The 27,705-nt window shown below is 39.0% G+C and overlaps 3 protein-coding genes across 6 annotated transcripts; all 3 read left to right on the top strand.

Moving 5' to 3' along the window:
• The first annotated feature begins 207 nt into the window (after positions 1 to 207).
• On the top strand, positions 208 to 3,798 carry LOC143846577 (putative serine/threonine-protein kinase WNK11). 2 transcript variants are annotated; one of them, XM_077355053.1, is made up of 3 exons: positions 208 to 384; positions 1,252 to 1,755; positions 2,996 to 3,798. In XM_077355053.1, the coding sequence occupies exons 1-3, from the start codon at positions 307 to 309 to the stop codon at positions 3,395 to 3,397; spliced, it is 984 nt and encodes a 327-aa protein (XP_077211168.1). In that variant the 5' UTR covers positions 208 to 306; the 3' UTR covers positions 3,398 to 3,798. The 2 variants fall into 2 exon arrangements, with proteins under 2 accessions (XP_077211168.1, XP_077211167.1); XM_077355052.1 differs by having other exon boundaries at positions 1,249 to 1,755.
• Positions 3,799 to 7,302: 3,504 nt separating this feature from the next.
• On the top strand, positions 7,303 to 10,039 carry LOC143846376 (putative inactive receptor-like protein kinase At1g64210). The gene is made up of 2 exons (XM_077354807.1): positions 7,303 to 8,945; positions 9,214 to 10,039. The coding sequence occupies exons 1-2, from the start codon at positions 7,739 to 7,741 to the stop codon at positions 9,858 to 9,860; spliced, it is 1,854 nt and encodes a 617-aa protein (XP_077210922.1). The 5' UTR covers positions 7,303 to 7,738; the 3' UTR covers positions 9,861 to 10,039.
• An 8,599-nt stretch (positions 10,040 to 18,638) lies between these two features.
• Positions 18,639 to 21,903, top strand: LOC143846576 (heterogeneous nuclear ribonucleoprotein 1-like). 3 transcript variants are annotated; one of them, XM_077355051.1, is made up of 5 exons: positions 18,639 to 18,876; positions 19,039 to 19,141; positions 19,441 to 19,668; positions 19,867 to 21,046; positions 21,357 to 21,903. In XM_077355051.1, the coding sequence occupies exons 3-5, from the start codon at positions 19,447 to 19,449 to the stop codon at positions 21,368 to 21,370; spliced, it is 1,416 nt and encodes a 471-aa protein (XP_077211166.1). In that variant the 5' UTR covers positions 18,639 to 18,876; positions 19,039 to 19,141; positions 19,441 to 19,446; the 3' UTR covers positions 21,371 to 21,903. The 3 variants fall into 3 exon arrangements, with proteins under 3 accessions (XP_077211166.1, XP_077211165.1, XP_077211164.1); XM_077355050.1 differs by having other exon boundaries at positions 18,639 to 18,929; positions 19,046 to 19,141; XM_077355049.1 differs by having other exon boundaries at positions 18,639 to 18,929.
• The last annotated feature ends 5,802 nt before the right edge of the window (positions 21,904 to 27,705 follow it).

The raw sequence follows: 27,705 nt of genomic DNA, 5'->3' as shown, positions 1-27,705 counted from the left end.
CACAACAGTGGGGTGTATTATCCTAATGAGAGCTTGATTGAGATAGAGAGAGGCGTTTTAATCATTAAGATAAGAATTTAACATTACAATATGAAAAATTGTAAATCTTAACCGTAGCCTTTGGTTAACTTGACCTACACGTCTAGTTAAAGCTTATTTCCTCTCTCCCCTTACTATAAATACCCCTCTGCCCTTTGCATCTTAGGTTTCATTTTTCGCTCTCTCACTCTCTGTTTATATTTTTTTTCCGCTCTGATTTTCGTTTTGTCTCTACTGTTAATCTCTGCAGTAATTTTTTTACGTCTGATGATAGAACCGAGGAGGATTTCTACTGCTCCGTATCTAAAACAAGGTGAAAACAGTTACAACGCCTCGCATCTTAAGGTAATTTTTTCTTCTTTTTTTGTCGCTTATTCGATCTAGATCTTAATGTAGGGTTTTTACAGTTTTTATCTCTAGATGAGTCTCGATTTTAGTGATTTTCATTGGAATCGGATCTTGAGACCTAGATCTAGTAGGTTCTTTCTTCTTATACTGATTTGTTTCGATTTAAGTCTGTCTATGGGTTTTGGTTTTGATTTCTTTGAAATTTTTGTCTTTGTTGTTTAGGCTAAATTGATTTTGCTTTGTGTATAGGGTTTTAGGATTTCTTGATCCTTTTTTTTTTTCCCAGTTCAGAAGTGTGGTTTTCATGGATATTCAGCTTGTTTCTAAGGATTTTGATCTTGTTTCTGGTCAGGTTTTAGCAGTTTCTTGTTTTCTTGCTCGAAACCCTACGGTTTAGGGGTTTTGATTTTACTTTTTATTCAGAATTGGCCGTTTCATGGATGTTAATTTTGTTTCATGTTTGTTGATCTTGTTTCTTGGCTCGAAACCCTACGATTTAGAGATCACTGTCTTGTTTATTTGTCTAAGAATTGAAGATGTGGTTTTTGTTCAAATACTAGGGTTTAAGGATGCATTATCCTGTCTCTTTGGTCGAAAATCCTAGGGTTTAAGTTTGTAGATCAGGATTTTATGGATCTTACCCTTGTTTTTTTATTTTTTTATTTATGAAAACCCACTGTTATATGGACCCTGATACTAGTTTTTGTTCAAAAAATAGGGTTTAACAACTCTTTATCTTGTCTTTGTGATTGAAAATCCTAGTTTTTAAGTTTGTTGACTAGGGTTTTATGGATCTTGACCTTGTTTTTCTTGATAATCCCAGTGTTATTTGGATTGTGATCGTCTTCTTCTTGATTTCAGAAGATGCCGAGCCCGAGCACCGATCCAATGGATAAGGACGGAGAACCCTTCGAGGAGGTCGATCCGACCGGTCGCTACGGCCGGTATGGCGATTTGCTCGGCTGCGGCGCGATGAAGAAAGTGTACCGTGGGTTTGACCAGGAGGAAGGGATCGAGGTGGCTTGGAACCAGGTCTGGCTTCGAAAATTCAGTGAAGACTCATCAGCAATTTACCGGCTATACTCGGAGGTCCGGTTACTCCAGAGTTTGAAACACGACAATATGATCCATCTCTATAAGGTTTGGAAGGATGAGGAGAACAATACTCTGAATTTCATTACAGAGGTGTGTACTTCTGGGAATTTGAGGGAGTACAGGAAAAAGCACAGGCATGTTTCGATCAAGGCATTGAAGAAGTGGGCGAGGCAGATATTGAGAGGGTTGGAGTATCTTCACACGCATGACCCCTGCATCATACACAGAGACCTTAATTGCAGCAATGTCTTCATCAATGGGAATACTGGACAGGTACATATATTCTTTTTTCGAATCTGTTCCCTTTCTTTGTTTGGTTGAATTTTTTGATACGGGTACCCTCTGTTTATTCTAAGCTTCTCTGTTGGTACTGTTATGACCAATGAAGAGGGGAGTTGAGGATGACGGGTGGCTGGTATCAACTTTGAAGGTTGATTTGGTATCTTAACGAATAAGGTTGCAACTTGGGTCGGATAAGCATCACCCTACTCAAAGATAACCTGGGTCAGAATTAGAAATCATGAGTCCTTGTGTTGGGTCGGGCTAGAGGTTAGAAAACCCGACCCAACCAAGATTGGGTCGGGTTTAAAGAAAAACAACCAGACTCAACTCTTATAGGGTACTATGAGTTTCTTAAATATCTCTTAGACAACATGGTGAATTATTTTGCAATATATTGATATAATTGTTTTCATTGAGGTGATCATGTCCGTGATGTGAGAAAATAGTTTCCAAATTTATGCACTTAATGATATAAAATTAGAGATTTTTGGTGTGAAGATTTGTTGTTTTCTACAATCTTTGAAATTAGTCGCTCTATAGGATTCGGGTTTCGGAGACCCACGTCCTACTGAACTGAAACTAAGAGCGCTTTCTTATGACACGAGATACAACTGAACCATTCTACTTAGTTGAAAGTTGATAATATTGGCTGATGATTTTGTGAAAGTTTCCTTTGAACATTTTCCATTCACTCTTTATTGAATCATCGTGGTTCTAGTATAGTAAAATGAGAGAAATTATATGATGAATTGCTGTACAAACACGTAAAGGTGTACGGACATGAGAAGGTGGTACGGCCATCATCCCACCCTTGATATTTGATCCAACCAGTAGCTTCTCAAGTGAGTTGCTGCTGGATCAAATATCAAGGATGGCATGGTGAGTAAGAGTTTGTATGCCATTTCATCAGATAATTTCTTCTAGTATGAATACGGAGGTTTCAATTGATTCATAGGGCCTCAACGTGAGAATTCTGATCAACAGTAAACAAAATCGCTAAACAATAAAAACCCGACCGGACCCAACCCAACCAGAGAAAAATATCTGAGATAAGGTTTGGAGTCTCGAGTTTTCCCATAAAGAACTAGACCCGACCCACCCGACCTGAGTTGCAACCCTATCGACGAATGATTTCTGTCATGTACCATTTTGGTCTGATATTGATTATCTCATAAATGATTAAGAAACAAATTTGAGCATTACATTGATCTGTTCTTGGTTGCTATTGCAGGTCAAGATCGGTGACCTTGGGCTGGCGGCGATTGTGGGGAAGAGCCACTCAGCGCACTCCATGCTGGGTACACCAGAGTTCATGGCGCCAGAGCTCTACGAGGAGAACTACACTGAACTAGTAGACATATACTCATTCGGAATGTGTGTGCTTGAAATGGTAACACTTGAGATTCCCTACAGCGAGTGCGACAGTGTGGTGAAGATATACAAGAAGGTGACATCAGGGGTGAGGCCTCAGGCCATGAACAAGGTCAAGGACCCAGAAGTGCGGGATTTCATCGAGAGATGCCTGGCCCGTCCCAGAGCAAGGCCCTCGGCCACAGAGCTTCTCAAGGAGGACCCCTTCTTCGAAGGTCCCGGGGAGGATCTCTACTCCTGCTCCACTGAGAATGGGGTTTGATTTGAGTTGATTGAAGGGTAAATTACATTTGGTTATTGTGTTGTTTTTTGGTGGGTTTTGCTGGGGCAATTTTTTGTTTTGGAATAGGGTATTTTGTTTGGGGTTGCTAATGCGAAGGTAACTGTAAATAGGAATGTGCAGTGGTCCTTGTCTTCTTCTTTTGTGTATATGGGCCCTTACAGTTTACACGACACATACAACATTTACTAATACACAAATTAAAGTTGAAGGTCGTCCTTTATATATATGAAGGTTTTTTATTTTGTTGTTTCGTTTTCTTCCCTTTATTTGAGAAATGTAACCTCTTTGTATACGTATAAAAAACATTCATCTGTTGATGAGCGACTTTGTTCATATATTACGTGTAAAAGCATTCTTTTGTCGTTGAGAGACTTTGTTCATATACTACTTGTAAAAGGTTTCTTCTGTCGTTCACTTTGGGGCATTTTGTTCTTATTATTCTATTCTTTGTTCTACTTTTATTGCTATTAATTATTTCTAGGAGGAAAAATTGCCGATGGGGGACACAATTTTGAAAAATTGTTAAAGAGGGTTCATATCCCCCTTTTGAGAGTTTGAGGACCCGATTTAGAGGGTTGATAACCCCCTTTTAGAGACTTGATAACCCCCATTTCGTCCCTCTCTAACAATTTTTCAAAATTGTGTCCCCCTTTGGCAATTCTCGTATTTTGGTGTCCCCCATTAGCAATTTTTCCTTATTTCTATTCGGTTAGGCTTTCCTTTTCCTTAACAAAGAATAAGAATGCTGAATGTGTGTGCTTATTTAGTGGGTCACTTAACCAAGAATAAGAATGCTGAATGTGTCTGTTTATTATGTGGGTCACTCCTCTGTTGTCCGTCCTGTTTTAAGCCCTTCCCAGCTTCATGTTTGGATTCTGAGAAGCTATTGTGAATCCAAAACTGATTATTAGACCCGACCAAACTTATGCTTAAATTTGAGTCCAATAATCAGTTCTGGACTCATAATCGATTCTCAAAATCCAAAACAAATAAATAGGGCTTAAACCTAAATACGAGTCCAATAATATTCAGTTTTGGACTCAATTCTTTCTCAAAATCCGAAACAGTTTTGGACTCGATCAAGGCATAGTTTCGTCCTCCCAACTTATTACAAAATGTGGTTTGGTGGAGCAGAAGATACTAGGAGAGACAGCTTTTACTTTTTCTTCCTTTTTTGATGCGGGGGCCTACATAATCGACTTTCCAGCACATATAAGTTGCGCATAGCATGACTCTGTCTCGGGTCTACTTGGCTTTTTAGCTTCACGGGAAGGCCCATAGATTCATTCATTAAACGACCAAGTTGTAGGACTCCATGGATCGAAATGTGCCACATGCTCGTGCCCAAGTGGGGACTTATGCGAGGCTTTAAGATCACATTACATTGTTTGTATTTAATGTTGGGCACAGCAATAGTGATATTGTAGCATGCTAGAGTTTAAGGGATATGTCACGCCTCAGGCAGTGATCATGGCCCCAAACATGATAGCGCCACATACATGCAAAGTGAACTCTATAAGCATGTAAGGCTAAGCAAAAAATAATTCAGATCCATTCTCGGTATTGTCCATTGTCCATAGAAACAAGGTCATAAATAAGGTGAAATAAAGTTTAAAAATCTCCCTCTCATCCCAAATTTAAACTAAACAATAATATCTCACAACTGTAACTGAAACCAAATGCGCACTACTTAAATGCAAATCAAAGAGACTAGTGATCAGGTAATAAGATTTAAGCTCCCGCGATGTCTCTACCAGGATCCAAATCTGAAAATATAAAGTCCACGGGTGAGCTAACGCTCAATAGATTAATAATGTATCACTTTAGCTGGGTCTAAGAATGCCAAGAAAATAAGAGGTCAGAGCGACAGAACATTATTACAGCAAAGTGAAAAATGACTAGCACAATCACATACTTCACAAGCCAATGGTTAGGGATTTCACATGCATAGCCAAGGCACTGGTATACTGAAGTCAAAACAAGTCACTTAACACAGTTGGAATATTCAAATGTTCACATTTCACAATCTAACAAGGATCAAAGGTATCAAAAGTGAATCACACACTGAACAATAACACTTCAGGGTGATGACCCTGGTCCACATAATACCACAAAACACTGTGGTTCCAAAAGACACGCTATGTCTCACCGGCGCCCGGTGGTCAACCGCATCAGAACTCATTCCTACACAAATACCAGTCCACAGGGCTGACGTATATTTCCTGTGGGTGGGATCTACATAGTTGCCAACGCATTAATGCCCCATTGGCGGGACGGCTGACAATTCAATCTAAGCCTCCACAAGAAATGTCCATAGAAAAGTGAGCAATACGTATGAAATTATAGGCGAAACAAGTGTCCATCAAGAGTCGTAACTGAAGTCATCACAACCACAGATGTAGTTTTATCAATAGGGAGCTCAATATCAAAGTTGTGGAGATAGTTCAAAGGAACATAGAACATGGTGAACACAAGCATGCTAGACCCGAATCCAAGTATGAGGCGGTTATTCATAAGGGTTCACATATATCTGAATACATACATGATCATAGGTACGAGGGAAACACAATATAGAATGTTTGAGATATCAAAATACTAAAGTAACACAGTATTACTTACCTCGAAGTCTCGAACGAAAATCTTAACGTTTTTCGCGATTCAAACTTCGTCTACCTACAATTCAATTTAGTGGTATGAATATAGGTCCAAAACATAACAAATAAATGCAAAAAAAATGAATTTAAGGCACCCAAGACGGGTGGACACAGGTTCGGTCGACCGGCCCAATAGTCAGAAATTTTATCAAAAAATCCAACTCGATTAGTTTCTCAACTCTCAGCTTGCACTCACATTCCGTACCGGCCCATCCCCTCCGGCGCCGTAGGGAGTCGACGCTCCTATTCTAACTCCCACTTTTATTTATTCATTCTCACTGTAGTTCAGATTGGACAATTGATATAGTATTTACAGTAGATATTCATTGTATGGTTGTTTATCTGGATTTGCTTATGAAATTATGCTAGTTAGCTTGCTTTGTATATTTCATGGATGGTTGGATTGCCTGGCATGTTTGTGGACTTAGGTTTGTGGATGTCCGGTCTTGTCCCGTGCCTGGGCCCAGGTTGTGACAAGTTCTTTCCACAGTTCCCTTTTTCACTTAAAAGTATTAATTTTCCACTTGTTTTACTTGTGTTACTCTATTTAGGCCTAAAAGGCTCCTTTGATGCAAAGGAATCCTATTTTATGGGGATACTCTTTGGACGGAAAGAAAGATTTATGGGGTTGGACCCATGCTTGGAAAGCAACATCCTTTCCTCAATTTCCACAACTAATTTAAGAATTTCTAGTAGCGTGACTCATGCTTGGTGAAGCAGATAGACAAGCATGTACCAGCTTGCATTCAAAAGCTCCAAAATAAAAGCTTTGGTTTCTCCAAATACACCTCATGTTTCTTCTTGTTCTGTGATGAGGTTGGCATTTTATTTTACATAGTTTTCTAAATTTTGTCCTGAGTGAAACTTGAAATCATCTTTGGCATTTTATATGATATGATATTGTAAACATCATATCTTTTCCTTATCCCATTGTTTATTCTGATGGTCATCTTTGTGATTATCCCATTGTAAACATTCGTTTTTTTTTGTCCTTATCCCATTTTAAATGATATGGCATTTTATCTTGATGATTATTTTATAATTTATTCTCATACTAAATTTCTCTTACCTGATAGTTTAGACTCTGAGCTTTGCTCTTCTCTTCTGCTTTGGACTGTGGCCTTGTTGTTGTATCTTAGATTTCTGTTCCAATAAATTGCATCTTACCCAGTAAAAAAACAAAAGGGAAATGATATCAGCACAACCATGTTTTGATAATTCCACTAACCCATCTTGTCTTTTTATTTAAAGAGCTGTCAAAGGTTATTGCAGTTCCCAAAAAAGCTCTCACAAGCCAATTAAAAAAGACAGGCTGTGTTTGTGCAATTATTAAAAGTGGTTGTGCTGATATCATTACCCAAAAAATCTGAACTCTGCTGTTATTGCATGCTACTTGATTGTTAGAATAATTTAAATCTCAAACAAGAAGGCAGTAACTTCCTAGTATGAAGAACATAACACATAAAAAGACATAATTTGGAATCATTTGAACATTGGTCATGTCAATTTCCCATGATAAATTAGGATTTTGGAAACCACGAAGGAAAACGTCTGCATCTTATGCAACAAAACAAAAGAGATCAGCATATAGGAGAAATCTCTTACTGTCAACATTATAAATTCCACAATCTTCTTATCCATTCAATTTTCAGTGACCCAAAAAGCTATGAGAATGAAGTCAAGAGGAGATTTCAGTCTGTTGTTACTATGGTTGCAGTATATCACAACTTTCAATCTCATTTTTGGAGTCTGCAGAGGTGAGTTATCAGAAACCAATTCTCTTATCAATTTCTTTCAAACAATTGACCCGAAAAACTTGTTAAAAATTGGATGGAATGGGTCTATGCCCGATCGATGTTCCGGTCAGTGGATTGGCATAGAATGCAATTTAGAGACAGATACTTTAACAGAGATCAGGCTTGAAAATTTGAATCTGGGAGGTATAATCGATGCAGATTCGCTGTGCAGACTCCCGTCTCTGCGAGTTCTTAATTTAGCAAAGAATCATATTGTTGGGAGTATTCCCGATTCGATATCAAATTGTATAAGTATGACCCATTTGAATCTGAGCAGCAATTTTCTGCGTGGGAGGATCCCTTCGTCTCTAAATAACTTGAAGAATCTCAAGAGCTTGGATATTTCTAACAATAGCTTATCAGGACCTGTTCCAAATTTCACACATGAACTTGAGCTTATGTACTCGTATACAATGGTATCAAGTGTAGAAAAAAGCAGATCAAAGTATGTCAGCCATATGGGAAATAAGCGAATAAATGAGACGGGTAACATTACGAATAACTCCACTGGTTTTCAGTCAGAAACGCCCTCTAATTCCACAAACGAGACAGATAAAAGTCATGAAACAGAAATGGGATTGGGATGGGTTTTTAACTATGCCTTTTTAATTATGGTGATTGCATGTTTTGCGCTGTTGATTTTCATCTCCAACAAAAAAGAACCTAAAGTAGCACAAGATGATCAGGAGTGTTTGCGAGAGAGTCCTATCAAGATTATGACGGTTGAGGAAAAAGAGGATACCAAGCCAGGGGAGGAAAATTCAGAGCTCGTATTTTTTTCCGATGAATGTGAGAGATTTAAGATAGATGATCTCTTTGGATCTGCAGCTGATCTACAGGGTCAAAGCCTTTGGAGCAGTCTTTATAAGGTAACATTGAAAAATAATACCATTTTTGCTGTCAAGAGATTAAAGAAGTTGCAGGTCTCCATCGAGGAATTCAGACGTACAATGTCACGGGTTGGGAGTTTGAGGCACCCAAATCTTCTACCTCTTGTTGCTTACCATTCTTCGAATGAAGAAAAACTTCTCATCTACAGATATCAAAGGAATAGAAGCTTGTTATACCTGCTAGAAAGTAAGTTTCTGATATTTGTTGTTTTTTTAAGACAAACACCACCAAAGTTCTGATATTTGTTGGTTTTTTAAGATAAAAACACCACCAAAGTTCCAATATTTGTTGATTTTTTAAGATAAAAACACCAACATAGTTCTGATATTTGTGGTTTTTTAAGATGAAAACACCACCAAAGATTTTGATGTTAGCTGGTTTTTAAGATAACTGAACACCACCAATCTCATCTTCGTGATATTTCTCACAGAATTGTGCTGTTTTCATTGTGAAGATTATGCAGATGGTAAGAGAAACTTCCCATGGACACATCGACTATCAATTGCGAATGGGATAGCAAGGGGATTAGACTACATATACAAGGAAGAAAGAGAGGAGAGTTTCCCTCATGGGAATCTCAAGCTTTCTAATATCTTATTAGGCGAGAATGAAGAACCATTAATCAGTGAATATGGGTTTCAGAAATTTCTTGATCCGAAAAGAGCATTACTCTATTCCTCCAATGGCTATATAGCTCCTGAGAAAAGGTTAACAGAAAAGGCGGATGTATTCAGTTTTGGTGTTATTCTTCTTGAGTTACTGACGGGAAAAACAATAGAAAAAAGTGGCTTAGACCTTATCAAATGGGTTAAGGCCATGGTAAGCGAGGAATGGACTGGCGAGGTTTTTGACAAAGAGGTGTATAAAGCAGGGAAGCAGGGGGCATTTCCATTGCTCAATATTTCTCTGAAATGTGTGTCACAGTTGCCCGAGAATCGCCCAAATATGGCAGAGGTATTGGAAAAGATTGAAGAGGTCACGAATGCACAAGATGACTTTTCATTCTCATCTACCTCTTCTGTCGAATCTAATCAACAGTATGGCTGTCTACTTCACATGGTCATACCGGAGGGCTGGGAAACTCCTGGATCGAACCAATGAAGAATATATCACATAGTTTTGGTGCAACATTTAGTCTGAGTTGTCTTGATATCATGTTTTCCTGTTCAAAAGGAAAACCCATGTGTTATATTTTAGGATCACAAATTATACCATTACCACAAATAAAGGTGATCATCGATTGTTGTATAGATCTTCTATCTTCAACAAAAAAAAATTTCAAGTTCCAAAATTGAGTAAGCATACATTAGTCCAAAAAATCACCATTCAACACCTATAATGTAAAAGTGCTTCTAAAAATTTGCTTACTTGACAGCCATAGATTGCACGAGGGATAACTCCTGATCCCAAAGAATTGTCTCATTCAGTTTGGATTGCCAGTGTCGATTTTAGGCTCTCCAGTATGTATCTCTAAGCGGGACTTAATCTGCTATTTAGAAAAGAACAGAGAATGAGAGAATGGCCTTTGTTTTTAAAAAAAGTGCAAAATGGTGTTATCCTTCAACAGAACAAACTCAGAAAGCAAGGCAATCCAAAGTACTAGGTACTGCTTGCAAGGCAAAATCAGAACAAACTCATAAGCCTTGTCAAACAGCCCTGTACCTCCCAAAAAATTGACCATAGCAGCATAGTGTTCCTCTCTCGGTCAAGTGTTCTGGTCTGTTGCCATCGATGAAAATTACCTCCAATCCTCACTAACCATGCCTTCATGCAATCAAGCAGGAAGAACCGCCAGAAAAGTAACATAATTTGGCCTCAACCCTTCATCAATCATTAGATGAAAGAGCTCCAAAACCTCTAATACTAGTTTGCTGCCTATAACCAGAGATCGAAGCAGTCCATGTAATGACATTCCTCTCAGATGAGTTATCAAACATGGGGACTGCTGCATTTGAAGTAAATATTATTGTTGGAAAATTTGTTGAGGGTACTGTTGATGATAGAAAACAGAAACTTGTTGCTTCAAGGCGTGATATCACTTTCCTTAAGACAAGATTCGCCCCCACTAGTAGTGTGCAAAGGGGATCCGCGAATTGCCTCCAAGATACAATGAAGCCTAGTAGGGAAGCCCTACTAATGTTTGATGACGCGTAGCACTAGCGGAATCAAACCCGAAATGCCCTTCCGAAATTTCAAGCCTTAGAGAAATCTATAGATTCTGTTTCTGCAGAAAAACAGTATCTAGAACAGTAAACAAAAGAAAAACAGTATGTAGAAATACTTGGGGATTTTTGTAGGAGTGTAGAAGAGAGTGTAAAATCAGTGAGAATTGCCAATTCGATTTCTATATTAAATGACTGAAGTTTGCACATATTTTATAGACCATCTGGTGACTTTTCAGTGTGAAAAACACCTCTACAGGGCACCTTTCCAGAATGTTTGAAATTTGACCGTTAGATCGCACCCATTGATTTTGAATGGTCCTGATCGATTCTAGAGGTGACTGTTGGTTTGAGTAAAACCTCTCTCCAACCCAGTCATCGTTAGATCAACCATCTATGGTGTGGATCGCACCCCCTTGGCACATGACCGTTGGGGGAAGGGACACAACCCATTTGATCACACCCTTTGACCGTTGGAGTCATGGGCCCGTTGGGCCGACCGTTAGGCCCGAACCGAAGCCCAACCCAACTGAACCGTGCAAAGTGCGCTTAAAAAAGCGCCAATAAAGCGCCACTATGCGCCCTATAGCCCATTGCCCACGCCGCGCGCGCGCGTGCGCGTGTGCGAACGGTGCGTTGCACCGTCCCGCGGGTCCAACCATGGGTTCAACCCAATGTGCAATCAACAAGAGTTAGAAAAGGTAGTGCTTTATAAGCCCTTCTCTTTCTTTTCTCTCATCCGATGTGGAACTATCTTTTTCAACTACACTTCTACATCCTTTTGTAAAAGCAAATATTTCCAAGAAAACATTTTCTTTTTCCCAAACGCTTTTGATAAAACATTTTCCAAAACACTAAAACATGTAATATACATGATTTTGAAAATGCAAAATCACTAACAATATTCACGAAAGAAACTTTCAATGAGTTTACACTTAATTTGGCTCTAAATATATAATGTGAATACAGATGTAGGAGTAATGGTACTGTTTGTCTGTTAATTGAATAGCTGGTTATTGGGAAGGAGAAGTATTGGTAATGTTTCTGTGTTGAAGTATACATGATTAAATAACACCAACTCTAACAGCTTAAGCTTTTGCAGTAATTGCCTGTTTAACATGGTATATTGCCTCACGGCAGGTCCTGGGGTCAAAACCAAACAACTCCTTAATATTAAAAATGCATGTGTACGGCCAATCCCAAAAAGAGGAGCCACCTGTAATGGGGAGTGTTGAACTATAAATGATTGAATAACACCAACTCTATCAGCTTAAGCTTTTGGAGTAATTGGTTGTTTCACATTCTGCTTGTCATTCGAATAGCTGGTTTGATTGGTTAGGCCTTATAGGAATTGGGTATTAAATGCCTTTATTTCAATCAGTGTGTCACCAAACTGGCACATGCCTTAAAGACCAACACAAATGTGAGCTGTTCCGGTTTCAAAGCAGCCCGTTGCATTCTATCATTAAGATTCAGATCCTCTTCTTCTACACCCTTATGCACATACCTCCAAATCACTGCATTTCATGAAACTAAACTTCGTTGGAGAATTTTATCGAAAAGTTGGTGGGCAGTTTTTAAATCTGTATTTTTTTGCATATAATATAACCAGCTTAGTTCTCAGATATTGATCAGAAGCTAATCCAGTAATTACCATACGTGCATGTATTCGTCAGCCTCGTTTCAATTCTCTCAGGTTTATGCAGTAAACAAGGCTTCACGAGTATGAGGTCCTGCTCTAGGGATCATGTGTCTCCCAAGACCCATCAATTGCAAAAATCCGCCTCGTGTATTTTGTCTTAAGGTCATCAGAACCCTAGTTGTTCTACCATTTTTTTTCCTTGTTATTATAAAGATTGGGCAGCTGTCTTGATCCCTATTGTAACATCTTTCTTATTTAATACACTGTTAGGTGCACCCCTACTAGGGTTGCAACTTAGGTCGGGTTGGGTTGAGCTTTTGCTAAAAAATGAATTGGAATCAACCCTCTTGTTCCCTATTCTAGCATCTTTCTTATTTAATACACTCGTAGGTGCCTGCCTAACTAGGGGTGCAACTTAGGTGGGGTTGGGTTGAGCTTTTGCTAAAAAATGAACTGGAATCAACCCCGACCCGGCCCAATTTTAAGGTAAAAGCTCAACCTGAATTTCAAAAAATCGACCCGACTTGCACCCTAGTGCCTAAGGGTTAACTTACCCATCAAAATAAAAGAACAATAAATTGGGAGTATCAGGTAATTTTAATTCGCTGCTGGGAAAGGTACGGAAGAAAACCAGAACTGAAAATGGAGAGAGAGAGAGAGAGAGAAAGAGAGGTGGTTTAGTAGAAGGAAAATGAGAAAAAGTAATGCCGTAAAAGGGACCATGACACATACATGTGTACAGTGAAGGGACCTATAATTGGGCTGTGACTCGCACTTCCGGCACATACATGCATACAGTGAAGGGACCATTGTTATAGTCGGGAAATAGGGGCAAAAGGTTTTGGTGATCCAACAAGTTTAACCAATGGATGTCCTTGTTTCCCTTGAATGTCAGATACTCATTTTCTGCTCTTAATTTTTTAATTATGCATTTGTGACCCACTAAACAGAATGCTAAGATCATTTATGATATTGTTTACACTTATTTTGGGTTTCACCGGTCATGAATAACCGGACCAACAAGTGACCGTCCATGTGGGTTGGGTCAACTTAATTACTTGCCACGATAGCACTTAATGGACATACATGGAAATGTGTATGAGAAGGCGGCAGTTATTGAAGATATCCATTAGCGCACGTTCACCCTAAAGAAGACAATCTGTCAAATGGGACCAAATTGGCAGTTATTGAAGATATCCATTAGCGCACGTTCACCCTAAAGAAGACAATCTGTCAAATGGGACCAAATTAGCACGATACTATATGTGAACGAACTAAGACGTGGCATGTCAGTTGCCAGTCATACGATGGAGGACATCAAAATAAGGTAACACATTATGGGTAGTTACCAAAAAAGTTTCCCTCAAAGCAGAACGTGGGGTAATGAGGAGTGGTTACCTGAATAAAGTTATATAAGGAGGCATCTATCTCCAAGGAAGAGGTCTCGGAACTAAATCCAAAATCATTTGTTAGCATTTTATCTTTATCTTTCCGGTCCATGTTCCTTTACTTTTCCAGTAGCTGTAGCTATAGCTGTAACTCGGAATAAGGAATCAATGGATTCATCTTCCCTGGTGAGTCTCTCTCTAGTTTGTTTTATCCCTCGCACTGGCGCTGGGTCTGTGCTCGTTTTATTGGTTTGGTTTGAGTCGGACGGTCTGTTGACCCTGATGGTTTTCCACACCCCGTGCGTGTGGGGCACCTCCTTTCATCACTCTTGAATTCCTTTTGTTTTGTTTTGCATTGCATAAGTGGATAAACGTCGTGCTTCCCACATAAAAAGCCATTTCCATCTGTGTGAAGGTAGTGGAACCCAGGGAAGAACTGTCATTCCCCTCTTCTTCTCAATTGCCTGAAATCCAATCCCATGGGATGGAAAAGGGTAGGATGATGCCACTTGTCCTTGAAGTTTTTGTAAATTGGAAATAAATTTGGGGAAAAAGGGAAACGTCCAAATTAGGTGATGTTGGAATTTTAGAAAGGTTTATTCGCCCTTAGATTGTGGACGTGTGTCCACTCCAATTTTTAGAAATCCACCAATTAACCAACATATGACACATGTCCCCTTCTAGTTTTGCAAAGAATCTCACAAAATCTTAAAAATCCTCACAAAATTGGAAAATAAGAGAAAAAATAACATGGGCAGGTTTTCCCATGCAAGGGAAAATGTGTGGGAGAGGAGAGTGAAAATGAAAGCCAATCGGAATTTTGGGAGATTTTGCAACTAGTTTTGATTTTAATTTCCAATTCTTTCTTCCTGATTTTTCATTAACATTTTAAGCCCAATATTGTAATAAAAATTCCAAATGTAATTATTTAGATTAATGTGAGCCGTCGATTTTTAACGACAACCCATTTTCCCAAAAATGAAGCAAATTGGCGATGCGATTATATCAACCAACTTGATTAATTTTGGATTGATGGTTCAACCATTAAACAGAGAACATGACCTTGGATAGGATAGAATGAAAGAAAATGATCCATGTAGACGAACCCAACTAGCGTCATGATTAGACTTAGTCAATTTGAGCCGGGTAGATTCTTTCACCTTCTTCATGAAAATTTTCTAAAGGATTCATTAGCCGACCCCAACTAGTTTGGGACAAAGGCTTAGTTGAGTTGAGGTTCCAGCCATTAAAATATGGATTTGAAACCAATTAAGGTATTTAAAACTCCATTGTTATTAATTATTGGATTTAATAATTTCAATGACTCATATTTACCCACATTATCAGTGGGTTTTCACAGGAGCTTTTCCCCAATTAAGTGATCCAATGTTTAATTTGAGTAGGGATTGAAACCAATCCATTTAATTTTGATCAAATGACCCTAAATTAGTGATAAAAACACCCAAATTAATCTCAGTCCTTGATTTGATGATTTAACAAAAATCGAGTCTCAGGATGGAATTAGGGCTCGGGCTGCGAAGTGACCCTAGGTAATTTCAACTTGATTAGCAATTGGTGGGGTTGGATCATGGTTTAGATGACCCAAAGTTCATAATTTTATGGTAATGGGTATCTCACATGATTTAGCATAACAAACGGGGGCCCTTTACCAATCTTCCAGGTCAAACTAGCTTAGCGGGAAAGTTCGCCTTCTTTCTTGGAAGGGCCTAATAGCGCCCAGTGATATAGTGGAGGAAGATGGGGCCTTCTTCGTATCAGGAGTTGTTTGCTTAATCTTCAACTTTCCGAACTTCTGAACCTATTTTATAGCCTCTCTACTGATGCCATTATGTCGCACTTCCGTTTTGAAGCTGAAATTGATGTGAATGATCATGACAGCTCTTCCAATCGCAAATGACTTTTTTTTGCTCTATCCCTGTCTTTTTAAAAGAGCTCGCAAGCAACAATAGTAGTCTCAACCCGGAGATGAAGGATTTGAGTGTGATCCTTCGACATTATTGAAGAGAGAGGGGTTTGACTTGAAGCCTTGAAATAGAGTCCCATCCGCCTCCCTGGCTCCACGCGTCGACCTCCCATTGGAATAAGCAGAAATTTATGAGTGAGCTTGTGATGATCCGGAAGGATTTCACCGAACCCAAGAGGACGCTAGTTTTTTTTAATCGATTTCAGTAAGTAGTGCCACCCAGAAAATAGAAAAGCCCCGGCCCAGCCCAATCTAGCCTCTTTCATGGTATGTGAAACAAAAACAAGGCCTTGCTACATTGGTTGGACATTCGCATCCGACTCTGGCTGGTAGAGAATCGGTTTCATCTCCTCTAGAAGGGATGGGAATTCGAGGGAAAGAAAGACTAGAAACGGAAAAGACGAAAAGAAGGTCTGTTGCGGGAGAGGTGCTTGGATGGCTCCCAATCTTCACTACTCTGGATTCGTCCGCCCGCCTTCTTTCCCTTTTCTTTCTACTCAACAACTAGGTAGAAGGAGGATTCAGTATCGATTTCCTATAAATTGGGGCTGAAAAGCTCCCTTTTATGGGATACCGGTGGTGGATTTGATCTGGCGGCAAGCAAGTGACGCCTCCGAAACGTCAACTTGAGAGCCTTTGGAACTGGACTCAACAACGGAGTGTGAAAATTAGTGAAATTCCATGAATCATCTGTGGAATATTTTAAGTTAGAGTGTAGCAAAATGGGGGTGTCTACAGTGTACCACCTTGTTTGCTCTAACTTTGATGCAGTTCTACCCGTTGGAAATCAACACTCGATCCCATAGAGTGGCTGTGCAAAATGATATGCCCCCAAAGGATTATGGGCAAGCTATGTTGAACGAACTAGAAGATTTATCAGAAGAAAGACTGACGGTATTGGATAACCTTCAAGCCCAGAAGTTGAAAATGGCAGAGTCATATAACAAGAAGGTCAAAAGTAAAACCTTAGCATAAAACAACCTGGTTTGGAAAACCCATTTGCCTTTAGGTACAAAAGATCTGGCCTATAGAAGATGGTCACCAAAGTGGGAAGGACTATTTGCCATTCATGAAGTTGTGAAGGAAGGCGCATATCACCTTAAAGACCTAGATGGCAAGATCCATGATCTGTCTTTCAATGCCAAGTTCTTAAAGCCATATTATCATACTTTGTGGGAGACTATGGAGAAATCAGATAGAGGCATAGATTGATTAAGTGGAAATTAGGATGGCCAAACTACCAGGGCGTTTACGAGAGTTTACATCCACTACCCAATACAAGAAAAGGCCAGCGGCGTCATGGCCTACAGTGTTTTAAAACGAGATCCTAAGGCCAATCCCAGGTGAGTGATGTTCCTTCTTCACATACTAAGCTCTGGGGAAACAGGGATGCCTGTTATTGAAATTCCAACGCCCATTTCTTGTTGATAATGGGCAGACGGGTTTCTTACCTCCACCTGGTATTGTGAGGATCTGAAGAGAGTCAATGACCTTATACCGAGAGACACCGGACCCAGTCGAAGTAAAGGTAATTAACCACAAGCGTACCCTTATCCTCTTCACCCACAAAATTTAAATCATGCATTTTTTGGGATGACTTAATTAGATGAATAAGATTGTTTCATCGACCAATATTTGGATTGTGGTCCCATCCATGGTTGGACCCATCAGAAGGCCAATTCTAAACCATCACATGCCTCATGAATGATGGATAACAAGTTTGATAGTAAGGGTGCGTTTGGATAACAAGTTCCTCTTCTAAAAAAAATACGAATAAAGGGGTTAAGCCTCTATCTCAATGGCAAAGGCTTTGCTATCCGACCTTGAGGTCGGAGGTTCAATCCTAGATTACCTGCCAAAAAAGGGTTGTGTTTGGATTGCTAGAATTATGAATCACAATAGACATAACATTCCATTCTTATTCCTCCCGTAAATAAAATTTTCATATACATTCTAATGTTTCGATAAGCATTAAGGTTCGTCAAGATCTGACGGTTCCTCAAGTTTTCTCAAAAGAGGAGAGTGGAGAAGAAGAGGATGATGATGCTAGCGAAGATTGAAGGACCAGAAGGTGAATGTCTGAGAGAGAATTTGGCTAGGGTCAAGGTTTTAAATTTCTGTTTCGGGGGTAGTTTCGGTCCTCACCGAAACAGAAATTTTAGCCAAAATCCAGAAATTTCGGCCGAAATTCGCTAAAGGGGCTCGAAAAGTCATTTTTGGGTTGAAATTTAAGCCGGTAATTTCTGTTGAAATTTGGTAAAGGAATAAAAATTAATATCTTATAAAAAAATTCGACAAAATTTCCGAAATTTCGGCAACCGAGAATTGGTTAAATTTTGGCAATTTCGGTTTCGGTCCTCACCGAAATCCGAAATTTCCCCTTTTCTACCTGGGGCTTCCGTTTACACCCCGGAATCAACGGAGACAATATCAAACGCGGATTCTGATTTCCAATTCCAGCAATCCAAGGACTACCATAAGGAATGGTATTTTTAAATGACTAAAATGCCCTTTACTTAAATGGCCAAAATACTCTCTTAGGTTGCATTGCAAGCAAAACATATACAAGATTAGAAGAAAAAAAAAGAAGCATCGAAAGGATGAGGGGAACCAAAAGCAATACCTTCCGTCCATCCCACCCCTTCATTCTGTATATTTTTTTATTTATTTATTTTTATATTGTTTTATAAATTTATATTTTTTCTACAAATCCAAAAACCTCCTCTCGTTTGAAACCCAACCCAAACCAAACCCATCATCACACAACATTTTTTGTATTTCTAAAGACAGGAGGCTCGCCAACCTCTCTCTTTCTCTCTCTCTCTCAACTTACACCTTCTCTCTCTATTTCTCTCTCCATCTTAGAATTGGTTTCAATTTATCTTTCTTTTTATCCATTGACTCGACGGAAGAAAAGAAAGGGGAGGGGGGCTTTTTGGGAGTATGAACAGGCCTTTTTATTTTCTTCATTTCTCATCTAGGTTTATTCAATTGGTATGTTTTTGGGTGGGTTTTTTGTTTTGAGCTGCAGATCTCTGTCCGTTGATTCTGGAATCTGATCTTTGTTGGGGTCTTATTTTTCTTTGCTTGTTGCGTTTTGAAGGATTCAGGTTTAGTTGATCCATGAAGGATCGAAGTTACTGGATTGAATTCAAGTAAACCCATTTGGTTCTGATCGTCTGATTTGGGGTAACTTCTCGAACAAGGTATTATTTTGATGGTTCTATCAGTTCCTTTTCTGCATTTTGATTTATGGGTTTCCTTTTTTGGGGGGTCTATTAGGCTCTTATCTTTCAGGGCATTCATTTTCTCATAGAATTGTATGTTCTTGCTTGGATCTAATGTGGAATGTCTTGTTTGCTATTGAATTGTGTAAATGATTGGAATCAAAATTTTAGACGAATAAGGACTGGGTTTTCTTTTTCTCTTTTGAATTGGGTGTATTCATTTTGAGTGTTTGAGTTTTTGATTTTAAAATTTTGGTTGTTGATTAAATTCAATATAGATAAAAATGGAATCAGATCTTGGAAAGCTCTTTGTTGGTGGAATTTCATGGGACACGAACGAAGATCGTCTCAAAGAGTATTTCATGACATATGGGGAAGTGGTGGAGGCTGTGATCATGAAGGATCGAAACACGGGTCGTGCCCGTGGCTTTGGTTTTGTCATCTTTGCAAACCCAGCTGTTGCAGAGAGAGTTGTTATGGAGAAACATATAATCGATGGCCGGACTGTGAGTATTCCATAAAAAATATTCTTATTTTTGGTGTTATGATTGTTCAAAACATAGTTCTACATTTTGATTTTATTATCTTGTTTTGAATTATATGAATTCTAAAAGATTCAATCCTCTTGGGCATTGTGAATGTTAAAACATCATTTCGAGAAATGGGTTTTCATTATCTGATTTTGATCTTCAAAAAATTGTTAGGTTGAGGCGAAGAAGGCTGTCCCTAGGGATGATCAGCACATTCAGAGTAAAAACATTAGTAATGTCCATGGATCGCCTGGTCTTGCTCGCACAAAGAAGATATTTGTAGGAGGTTTAGCATCCACAGTAACAGAGAGTGATTTCAAAAAGTATTTCGATCAGTTTGGAACAATCACCGATGTTGTGGTTATGTACGACCACAACACCCAAAGGCCAAGAGGTTTTGGATTCATCACTTATGATTCAGAGGATGCTGTGGAGAAAGTGTTGCTGAAAACTTTCCATGAATTGAATGGTAAGATGGTTGAGGTCAAGAGGGCTGTCCCCAAAGAGTTATCCCCTGGGCCTAATCGAACTCTGTTAGGCGGGTATAACCATGGTCTGAATAGGTTCAATAGCTTTCTAAACAGCTATGCACAAGGATATAATCCAGGCTCCGTTGGAGGCTATGGAATGCGTATTGATCGTAGGTTTGGTCCAATTGCTCCTGGTCGAAGTGGATTTCCTCCGTTTGGTCCTCCTGGTTATGGGATGGGTGTGAATTTTGAGCCTGGATTGAGCCCAAACTATGGGGGGAATGCAAATTTGAATACTAATCTTGGCTACGGACGTGGATTGAATCCTTATTACAGTGGGAACTCGAGTAGATATGGTAATCCTATCGGGTATGGTGGAGGCAATGGAGGAAGTGGTTCTGTTTTAAGCTCAACAGGACGAAATGTATGGCAGAATGGCGGTCTTAATTATACAACCAGTTCAACAAGTTCAACAGCCTTCAACAGTATTGGAGGCTTTGGTAATAATGCTGTGAATTGGGGCTTGTCTAACATTTCAGCTCAGGGTGGGATGAGTGGTTCTGGCTTTACTAGTGTGAACCTTGGATTTGGAAGTGGTGAAAATAGTTATGGGTTAGGAGGGACCAGTTACGGAAGAAGCAGTGGGACAGGTGGGGCCCTATCATCATATACTACATCGAACATTGGCTATGATGGAGCCTATGCAGATCGGTATGGTGGCAGTTCGGTTTATGGGGACCCAACTTGGCGATCTGTAACTTCTGAACAAGAAGACGCTGGTTCATTTGGCTATGGACTCGGCCCTACATCTTCAGATGTTACAGCTAAGGGTTCCACTGATTATATGGGTGGTTATAATGTTACCAATAGACAATCAAATAGAGGTGAGGGTTCCCTTTGGCAATTATAGAAGTGTTTTACAATGACTTTTTTTTTAAAAACTTAATGTGACCGATTCTACATATTCAAATCTGTAGAAGTATGGTATCAAAGACCGCGAATGCTTGCAGGCATACTTTTTAGCTTAAACTAGTTTTATTTCAATAGATTGGAATTCGATTCTGAAGTATGTTCACTCATGATTTTGTTTCATGATTTGCTTCCTTAAATGATCAATTTCTTTTTTCTTCGAATGTGGTAATATGATAAAAATGCAAATTTCTCATATTTGCATCTTGTTCATCACTTGCTCAGGAATTGCAACCTAGGAGGATCATTCTTTCGATAGTGGAGCTTATAGTAGTAGAAGAAATCTGGTGTTCAAGGTGCACGGCTGTGAATTTCACATGGCTCATCAATATTTCAGTTAATTGATTACCTAGAGCTAACCGGAGTGTTTGTTTTGAGAATTCAAATGCAGAGAGAATTATAAGGGGTTTTGTGCAAGGTTTGAGATTTGAGATAATTTTACATTGAGTGTAGATTTTGTTTCTTGGGGTTTGATTGAGATGTAAAATCAGATTGCGGGATGTATTCAGAAGAGTGTTCCAATTTATGCATCATCATCTTCGGCGATGCATAATATAGACTGTTTTTTTTTTTCTTGCTGTAGTGTCTGGCAAATTTGCTAGTTCCTGAGTCTTTTCAGGTATGCTCATTTTCTTTTCTTTTTTCTTTCCTCGGATGTTCAAGAGTTCTGGTTTATTTACTATGTGTTAAACTTTCAGGGTTACCATCTGGGTCCCTAAGAATAAGTTGCCAAATATTCTAATTCATTTCAATGAGAAAGTTGTTTTCAAGAGGCTTCATGTGTGTAGTTGATGTTGAATAAAACTGTTACCTTTATCATCATCTTTCAGTCAAAGAATTCAGATGAGAACATGAGTTTCCTTTAGCTACATGATTAGTTGTTACATCTGCATTTGAAATTTGGTTTTCTTTTGAAATTGCTGTGCCTATTAGCTTTATGATTAACGGGTAAATCTGCATTTGCAATCTTGCTAGCTTTTGAAATTGCTGAGCTTTTTTTTGGTAGGTAGGCTGGGATTTAAGCTACGACCTCAAGATTGAGATATATAGACTTAGCCAAATGAGCTATAATCGGTAAGCATATAGCTCAATTATTGGTTATAAAACTTTTAACATCTTAAGTTATAGTAACTAAAGGCTTTATAAGCGGTTTGAGATCACTTTTGGGTTTTCTGTGTAAATACCATCATATGAATATTGTGGTCCAGCCCCTCTTACATTGTACCACTTTCCTCTTAAATGGGAATTTAAAATCCAATCCCCATTGCTTGAAATATCCACCTACAACATTTGTACGCTATTCATTTTCTTAAACCTAGTGAATATTTAAAGTAGCATTGACATTATTGGAATATATTTATAGTGGAGGGGCATTATTGTCCCTCACATTTTTTATTATATGAATAATGTGAGTGAGGGTTTGTGTTTGACTCTCTTATCACGATTATCTCCTCTCTTCTTTTCTCCCTCTTCCTCTTTCCTCTTCTTTTCTTTATTGATCTAATACATAACCACTAACATTGTATCAGAGCATACACCCTAAATTTTGATTCTTCTTCTTCTTCTATATATATTCTCTATATTTTTATACTCTTTTTTCTCCTTTTTTATCATCGTGTGAACCCAAAAGAAGGCCTGTGGAGTTAGAAATATCATGTGAATCTTTCTTCAATCATACAAGCATAGAAGTGTTCATGTGACTTGTTGAGGCTACGCTGAAAATGTTGCTTGTGGTGGCGTTCTGCGATTGCCAATCATTTTCCAATCACAAAAAATTTGCGCAATCGAAAATCTTCCTTTTTTGTGATTGCTAATCTAGTCTGAACAGATTGTGCGGTCGTTATTCAACTTATGTGTTTCTAAGCATATGCTGTTGTGTGTGGGCAGTTCTTGGTGGTGCTATGTACTCATCTATGATTTGGCCGACACTTTGAATTTATTGTCGATGCATGTGTCGTGCCGTGTCCGACATACATGCTTGTTGACACGTGTTGAGACTCCTTACAACACTTTTAAATATACTGCTAGAAGCGTTAGACTCAGTGTGGGTGAGTTGACCTCAAGGCTTTCGACTGAAAGAGGCACTTCTCCTATCATACTGTCGAAACCATTCTTTTGTACATTATGTATTATCATTGAATATTTTATTTACCTCTTTGTTATTAGGTCATATTTTATTATGGGAAATGATATCAGCACAACCATGTTTTAATAATTGCATGGTCCTAGCCTATCTATTCTTTTTCAAATGGCTTGTAAGAGTTTCTTGGGAACTGTAATATACCTTTTGACAGCTCTTTAAATACTAAAAGACAAAATGCATTAGCGCATATAACAAAACATGGTTGTGCTAATATCATTTCTCTTATTATAATCTCCTCTTTTAGCTCTTCTTTAACTAATATTCGTTGTTATATCCCCACCCCTAAACCTAAAATCCTAAACAAATTCTTATTCCAATGTTATATTCATTTTATCCTATTGGTTTCCCTTTCTCTCAGCATAATGGGGACTAAAGTGAACTAGATTAAATTGATGAATGTGTTGTGTTAGAAATGGAGTTACGGTTAGAGAGAGGAAGAAGAAGATGAATGGAGATATGGAGAGTCTCCATTAAGGAGCTCCCCATGTATATATTATATATATAGGCCCCAAATAGCGCAACAATGTACAAAGACTACAATACCCCTAATACTACAAGTAATGACTAAACTACCCTGCAACATTATTCAACACTTCCCCTCAAGTTGGAGTGTATATACTATTGAACTCTAGCTTGCTACAAAGAAACTACAAGAAACAGGTAAAGATAACAAAAAGTACAGTAATCTCATACACACAACTAGCTTGGTACAACACTCCTCAAGCTGGTGTGGTGAATACATATTGAAAAGCATGATAATAAAAGACAACGGTCACCATGAGAGTACAATCGTCGAGATCAGCGGCTACAAAAAAGGCACAGCTCCCCCTGAAGCAGCACTACGACGAGAGCGATCAGAACAGGCCCTCTCCTTGAATGAGAGCCCGGTGAATAAATCTGCAAATCATGAAGGATCGAACAAAGACACCTCGACAGTGAAATAACAATGATCCATTGAGCAAAAGGGGAACACCAAAGGCGCGCACTGCAAGCACCGGCGAAGTAACACTGACTGGCAGAGACATCAGCTGAGTAGCACAACGCCAAGAGAAGAAAAAGAGGGACACCGTTGTCTGGAGAGATAAGGTCGACGCCTAAAGATAAGAAGGAAGATAACCAACCAACAATGGGGAAACCATCGTCTGGAGACAATGTTGACGGCATGAACATCGTCGCTTGAAGATAACCAACCAACGATAGGGAAACCATTGTCTGGAGACAAGGTCGACGGGAAAGCCATCACCTTAATAGAACACCGACCAATGACGGCAAAAAGCGCATCGCCCGGGGCAGATAACCAACCAAGAAAGACGAAGACATAAAGAGAACACAACAACACTCCCCCTCGGGCGAGACTACATAGCCTAGAGATAACAAGCCAAGAAAAGACAACAAGGAAGACACACCAAGACAACACTCCCTCGAGAAAAGACAACAAAGAGGACAACACCAAGAGAAAGACAACACAAAGAACCACATGACAACACTACCCCTCAAGGCACCCCACCTATCTCGAACATTTCATCGGACACTTGGGGTGCACCTTGAAGATGAAGAGAGAGACCATATATATATATATATATATATATAGGGAAATGATTTCTGCGCTCCATTGTTTTGATAAACATGCGCTCCACTTGTTTGTCGTGTAGTATTTAAAGGGATGTCAGAGTATATTACGGTTCTAAAAAAGCTCTTAAAGCCCTTTAAATACTAAACGACAAACAAGTGAGCGCATGTTTATCAAAACATTGGAGTGCTGAAATCATTTACCTACACACACACACACAGTAGTAAAAAACCTCGTGCGATGCACGGGCTGACAAAGAACTGTACGGACCACATCATAGGTTAATCCAAACCGTCCATGTGATGGAACACAACATCAATAGGTTGTGCCCGCAAAATCATTTCCATAGGCTGATCCTAGCCCTCTAATCTATAGAGGTTTCCATAATTAAAAAGGCATAAAGGAGGGGGGTAGGATTGAAATTATGTGGCTTTAATGGGTGCCTTTGTTAAAAAGCATAAAGGAGGGGGTAGGATTGAAAATATGTGGGTTGAATGGGTGCCTTTGTTAAAAAAAGTCAAAAAAAGTGATGTGTAATTCTCATAGAATTTTGGGAGAAATTCAAATAATTCTCTCCTTCTCTCTTCTGCCACACACACACACACATATAGGGTTGGGGGGACTTGGAGCTGAGATTTGGGGTTTTGGGTGGAAGGCCAAAGAAGCCAAAAAAAAAATATAGAAAAGAGAAAATAAAGAGGATTTAGGGTGGAGTTCTAGGATTTATGACAAAGACATATTATCTCATGTTTGTTTTAGATTATAGTTGATTAATACTAAGATTTATTAGCTTGTTAGGTGAATACATAAATTATGATAGTAATCAATAACTTTATTTGTACGTGTATGGGCGTGTCACCATTTCTGGATTTTTAGGGGTTGCCATGTCAGACACCTTGTGTCCGTGTCGAAACTCGACACGCGAATCCATGTCCACAAATCATTATTATATATACTTAATGTTTTAGTCATGTCCCCGTTTCTAAACTTTGGGGATTTGCCATATCTGACCCTCCGTGTCCATGTTGACGCCCAACACTTGTGACGGTGTCCACAAATCATAGTTACTGATTCATATATTGTGCTTTTTGTGTGGGTGGTTGTCTCCTCCCAGGTAATTGTTCGTGTGTCGAAGTGAAGTGAAGATGGTGAATAGAAGTGACCCTTGATCCAGGATGTTATTTCCTTCAGACTGTGTCAATATTCCGGTAACTTTCATTAAACCACAGGTAAGGGAACTGTGGGAATCCAATCAGCAATGAAATTAGCTCTATTTCCCTGGCCCCTCAAGGACGGTTTCACCTCAATCTCCATCGCCTGTGCTGTGTAGCAACAGCATAAAGGAATTCCTATAGTTATTGGAACAACAATAGGAGCATCAGCGATCAAAGGCCAACCAGAGTCACCAGACAGTTGACGCCTCTAAGCCTCCCATTGAGCCTGATTCCTTACTACCAAAGGATGACTGAATTACCAAAGGATAACTGATAGAGGCGAAACCTCTATCTAATGCATCCAATTTCTCTGGGTGGATTTAAAATGATGCTCAAATTACAAATTTTGGAACATGTTAAAAAATGCACTTGGGTCTCTTAGTAGTTTTTTAGTCTAACAATAGGGTGAGAAGAGCCTGGAAGAATATTATTTGGCAATGATAGTTCTTGTGAGCAGCTAAATATGTATTAACATATTACAACAGATGTCTCAGTCTACGCGAATATGATAACTTTAATGTGGCTCGATTCCTCCCTGGTTTGAAATGGGAGTTTGAGGCATTTTGGGCTATAATTCTCAGTAGTCCCGAACTTCCACCCTTACCAATTACCATATATCTTTTTCAAACTCCAACATGCATCTATGTCTGAGTCTGAAGTTCACATTGCTATGGATTAATCTGCCTTGGCCTTGATGGGAAGTTATAGCGGTCACCACCTGAGTAGTTTTGGTGATCGTCGTGGTGGACATGGTATAAGTCGTTATGATGGTAGAGGTTTACGTACTGAGTTAGGAGGATGCCTTGGTAGAGGTTATGGACTTCAAAGCTATACTCATTGTTGTGAGGGCCACGCTATATATTTTTGCTAAAAGGAAAACCTAGTAATTTCGCCAATCATGCCACATATGCTAATGAGGGTGCTCTCTTGTTCACTCAGGTACCTCAATGGCTTATGTTGCCTCCACTTCCTCTCCAAGGGTAATTCACTCAGGTGTTTATGATCACATGACTGGTACGCATAATGATGGTGCGTACCAATTTGTCACCCTTTCATATGATATTATCTCTCGCACGTGTCTTTGCTTTAGGCAGTGCTCAACCAAGTTCCTTATCATTATTATCTCCACCTTAATTTGTTCCTAAATTTCCTTCAATTTTTTATGTCTCTTAGTAAACTTGGAGGCCTATTTTACCTTGATGATGGTGCTAGTTTGAACTCTATGGATTTACTCTTCAGTGTCACTACTTTCATTGTCATCCTTTGTTACATAGTTTGAAGATTCTTTTTTTTTTTCTGTTTTTGAATTAAATGTCATCCTTTGACTGTGAGGCTTGTCAGCGGATCAAGTTTTACAGAGTGCCTTTTTGTCTCGAGATGATAGTTTTGTCGGGAGTCATTTTCAGTTATTTCATCCAGATGTTTGTGGTCCTCTTCGTATCACCTCTTATTTGAATTTTGAATACTTTGTAATATTTGTAGATGATTTTTTAAGAAGTACTTAGTTGCATATAATGAAAGATCATTTTAAGTTGTTTACTATAGTTAAATTCTTTTATACGCACAATTTGGCACTTCTATTCGTATTTTGTAATCAGATGATGCAAGGGAGTATATCTCTCGTCTATTTTCTGAGTTAATTATCGG

The sequence above is a fragment of the Tasmannia lanceolata genome, unplaced genomic scaffold (assembly GCF_043159265.1).
Source record: "Tasmannia lanceolata isolate RefF3 unplaced genomic scaffold, GAP_Taslan_0.1 ptg000015l, whole genome shotgun sequence".
NCBI classification, from domain to species: Eukaryota; Viridiplantae; Streptophyta; class Magnoliopsida; order Canellales; family Winteraceae; genus Tasmannia; species Tasmannia lanceolata.
Note: the sequence above shows the minus strand (reverse complement) of the source record. Positions and strands in the feature narration are given on the sequence as shown.

What these genes read in the sequence shown, in the direction of transcription:
- LOC143846577 (XM_077355052.1), top strand. Translation starts at nt 307, where the DNA reads ATGATAGAACCGAGGAGGATTTCTACTGCTCCGTATCTAAAACAAGGT. An exon ending in ACAACGCCTCGCATCTTAAG is followed by an intron (nt 385 to 1,248) that starts GTAATTTTTTCT and finishes TCTTGATTTCAG; the next exon opens with AAGATGCCGAGCCCGAGCAC. An exon ending in TCAATGGGAATACTGGACAG is followed by an intron (nt 1,756 to 2,995) that starts GTACATATATTC and finishes TTGCTATTGCAG; the next exon opens with GTCAAGATCGGTGACCTTGG.
- LOC143846376 (XM_077354807.1), top strand. Translation starts at nt 7,739, where the DNA reads ATGAGAATGAAGTCAAGAGGAGATTTCAGTCTGTTGTTACTATGGTTG. An exon ending in CTTGTTATACCTGCTAGAAA is followed by an intron (nt 8,946 to 9,213) that starts GTAAGTTTCTGA and finishes TTCATTGTGAAG; the next exon opens with ATTATGCAGATGGTAAGAGA.
- LOC143846576 (XM_077355051.1), top strand. Translation starts at nt 19,447, where the DNA reads ATGGAATCAGATCTTGGAAAGCTCTTTGTTGGTGGAATTTCATGGGAC. An exon ending in ATATAATCGATGGCCGGACT is followed by an intron (nt 19,669 to 19,866) that starts GTGAGTATTCCA and finishes AAAAATTGTTAG; the next exon opens with GTTGAGGCGAAGAAGGCTGT.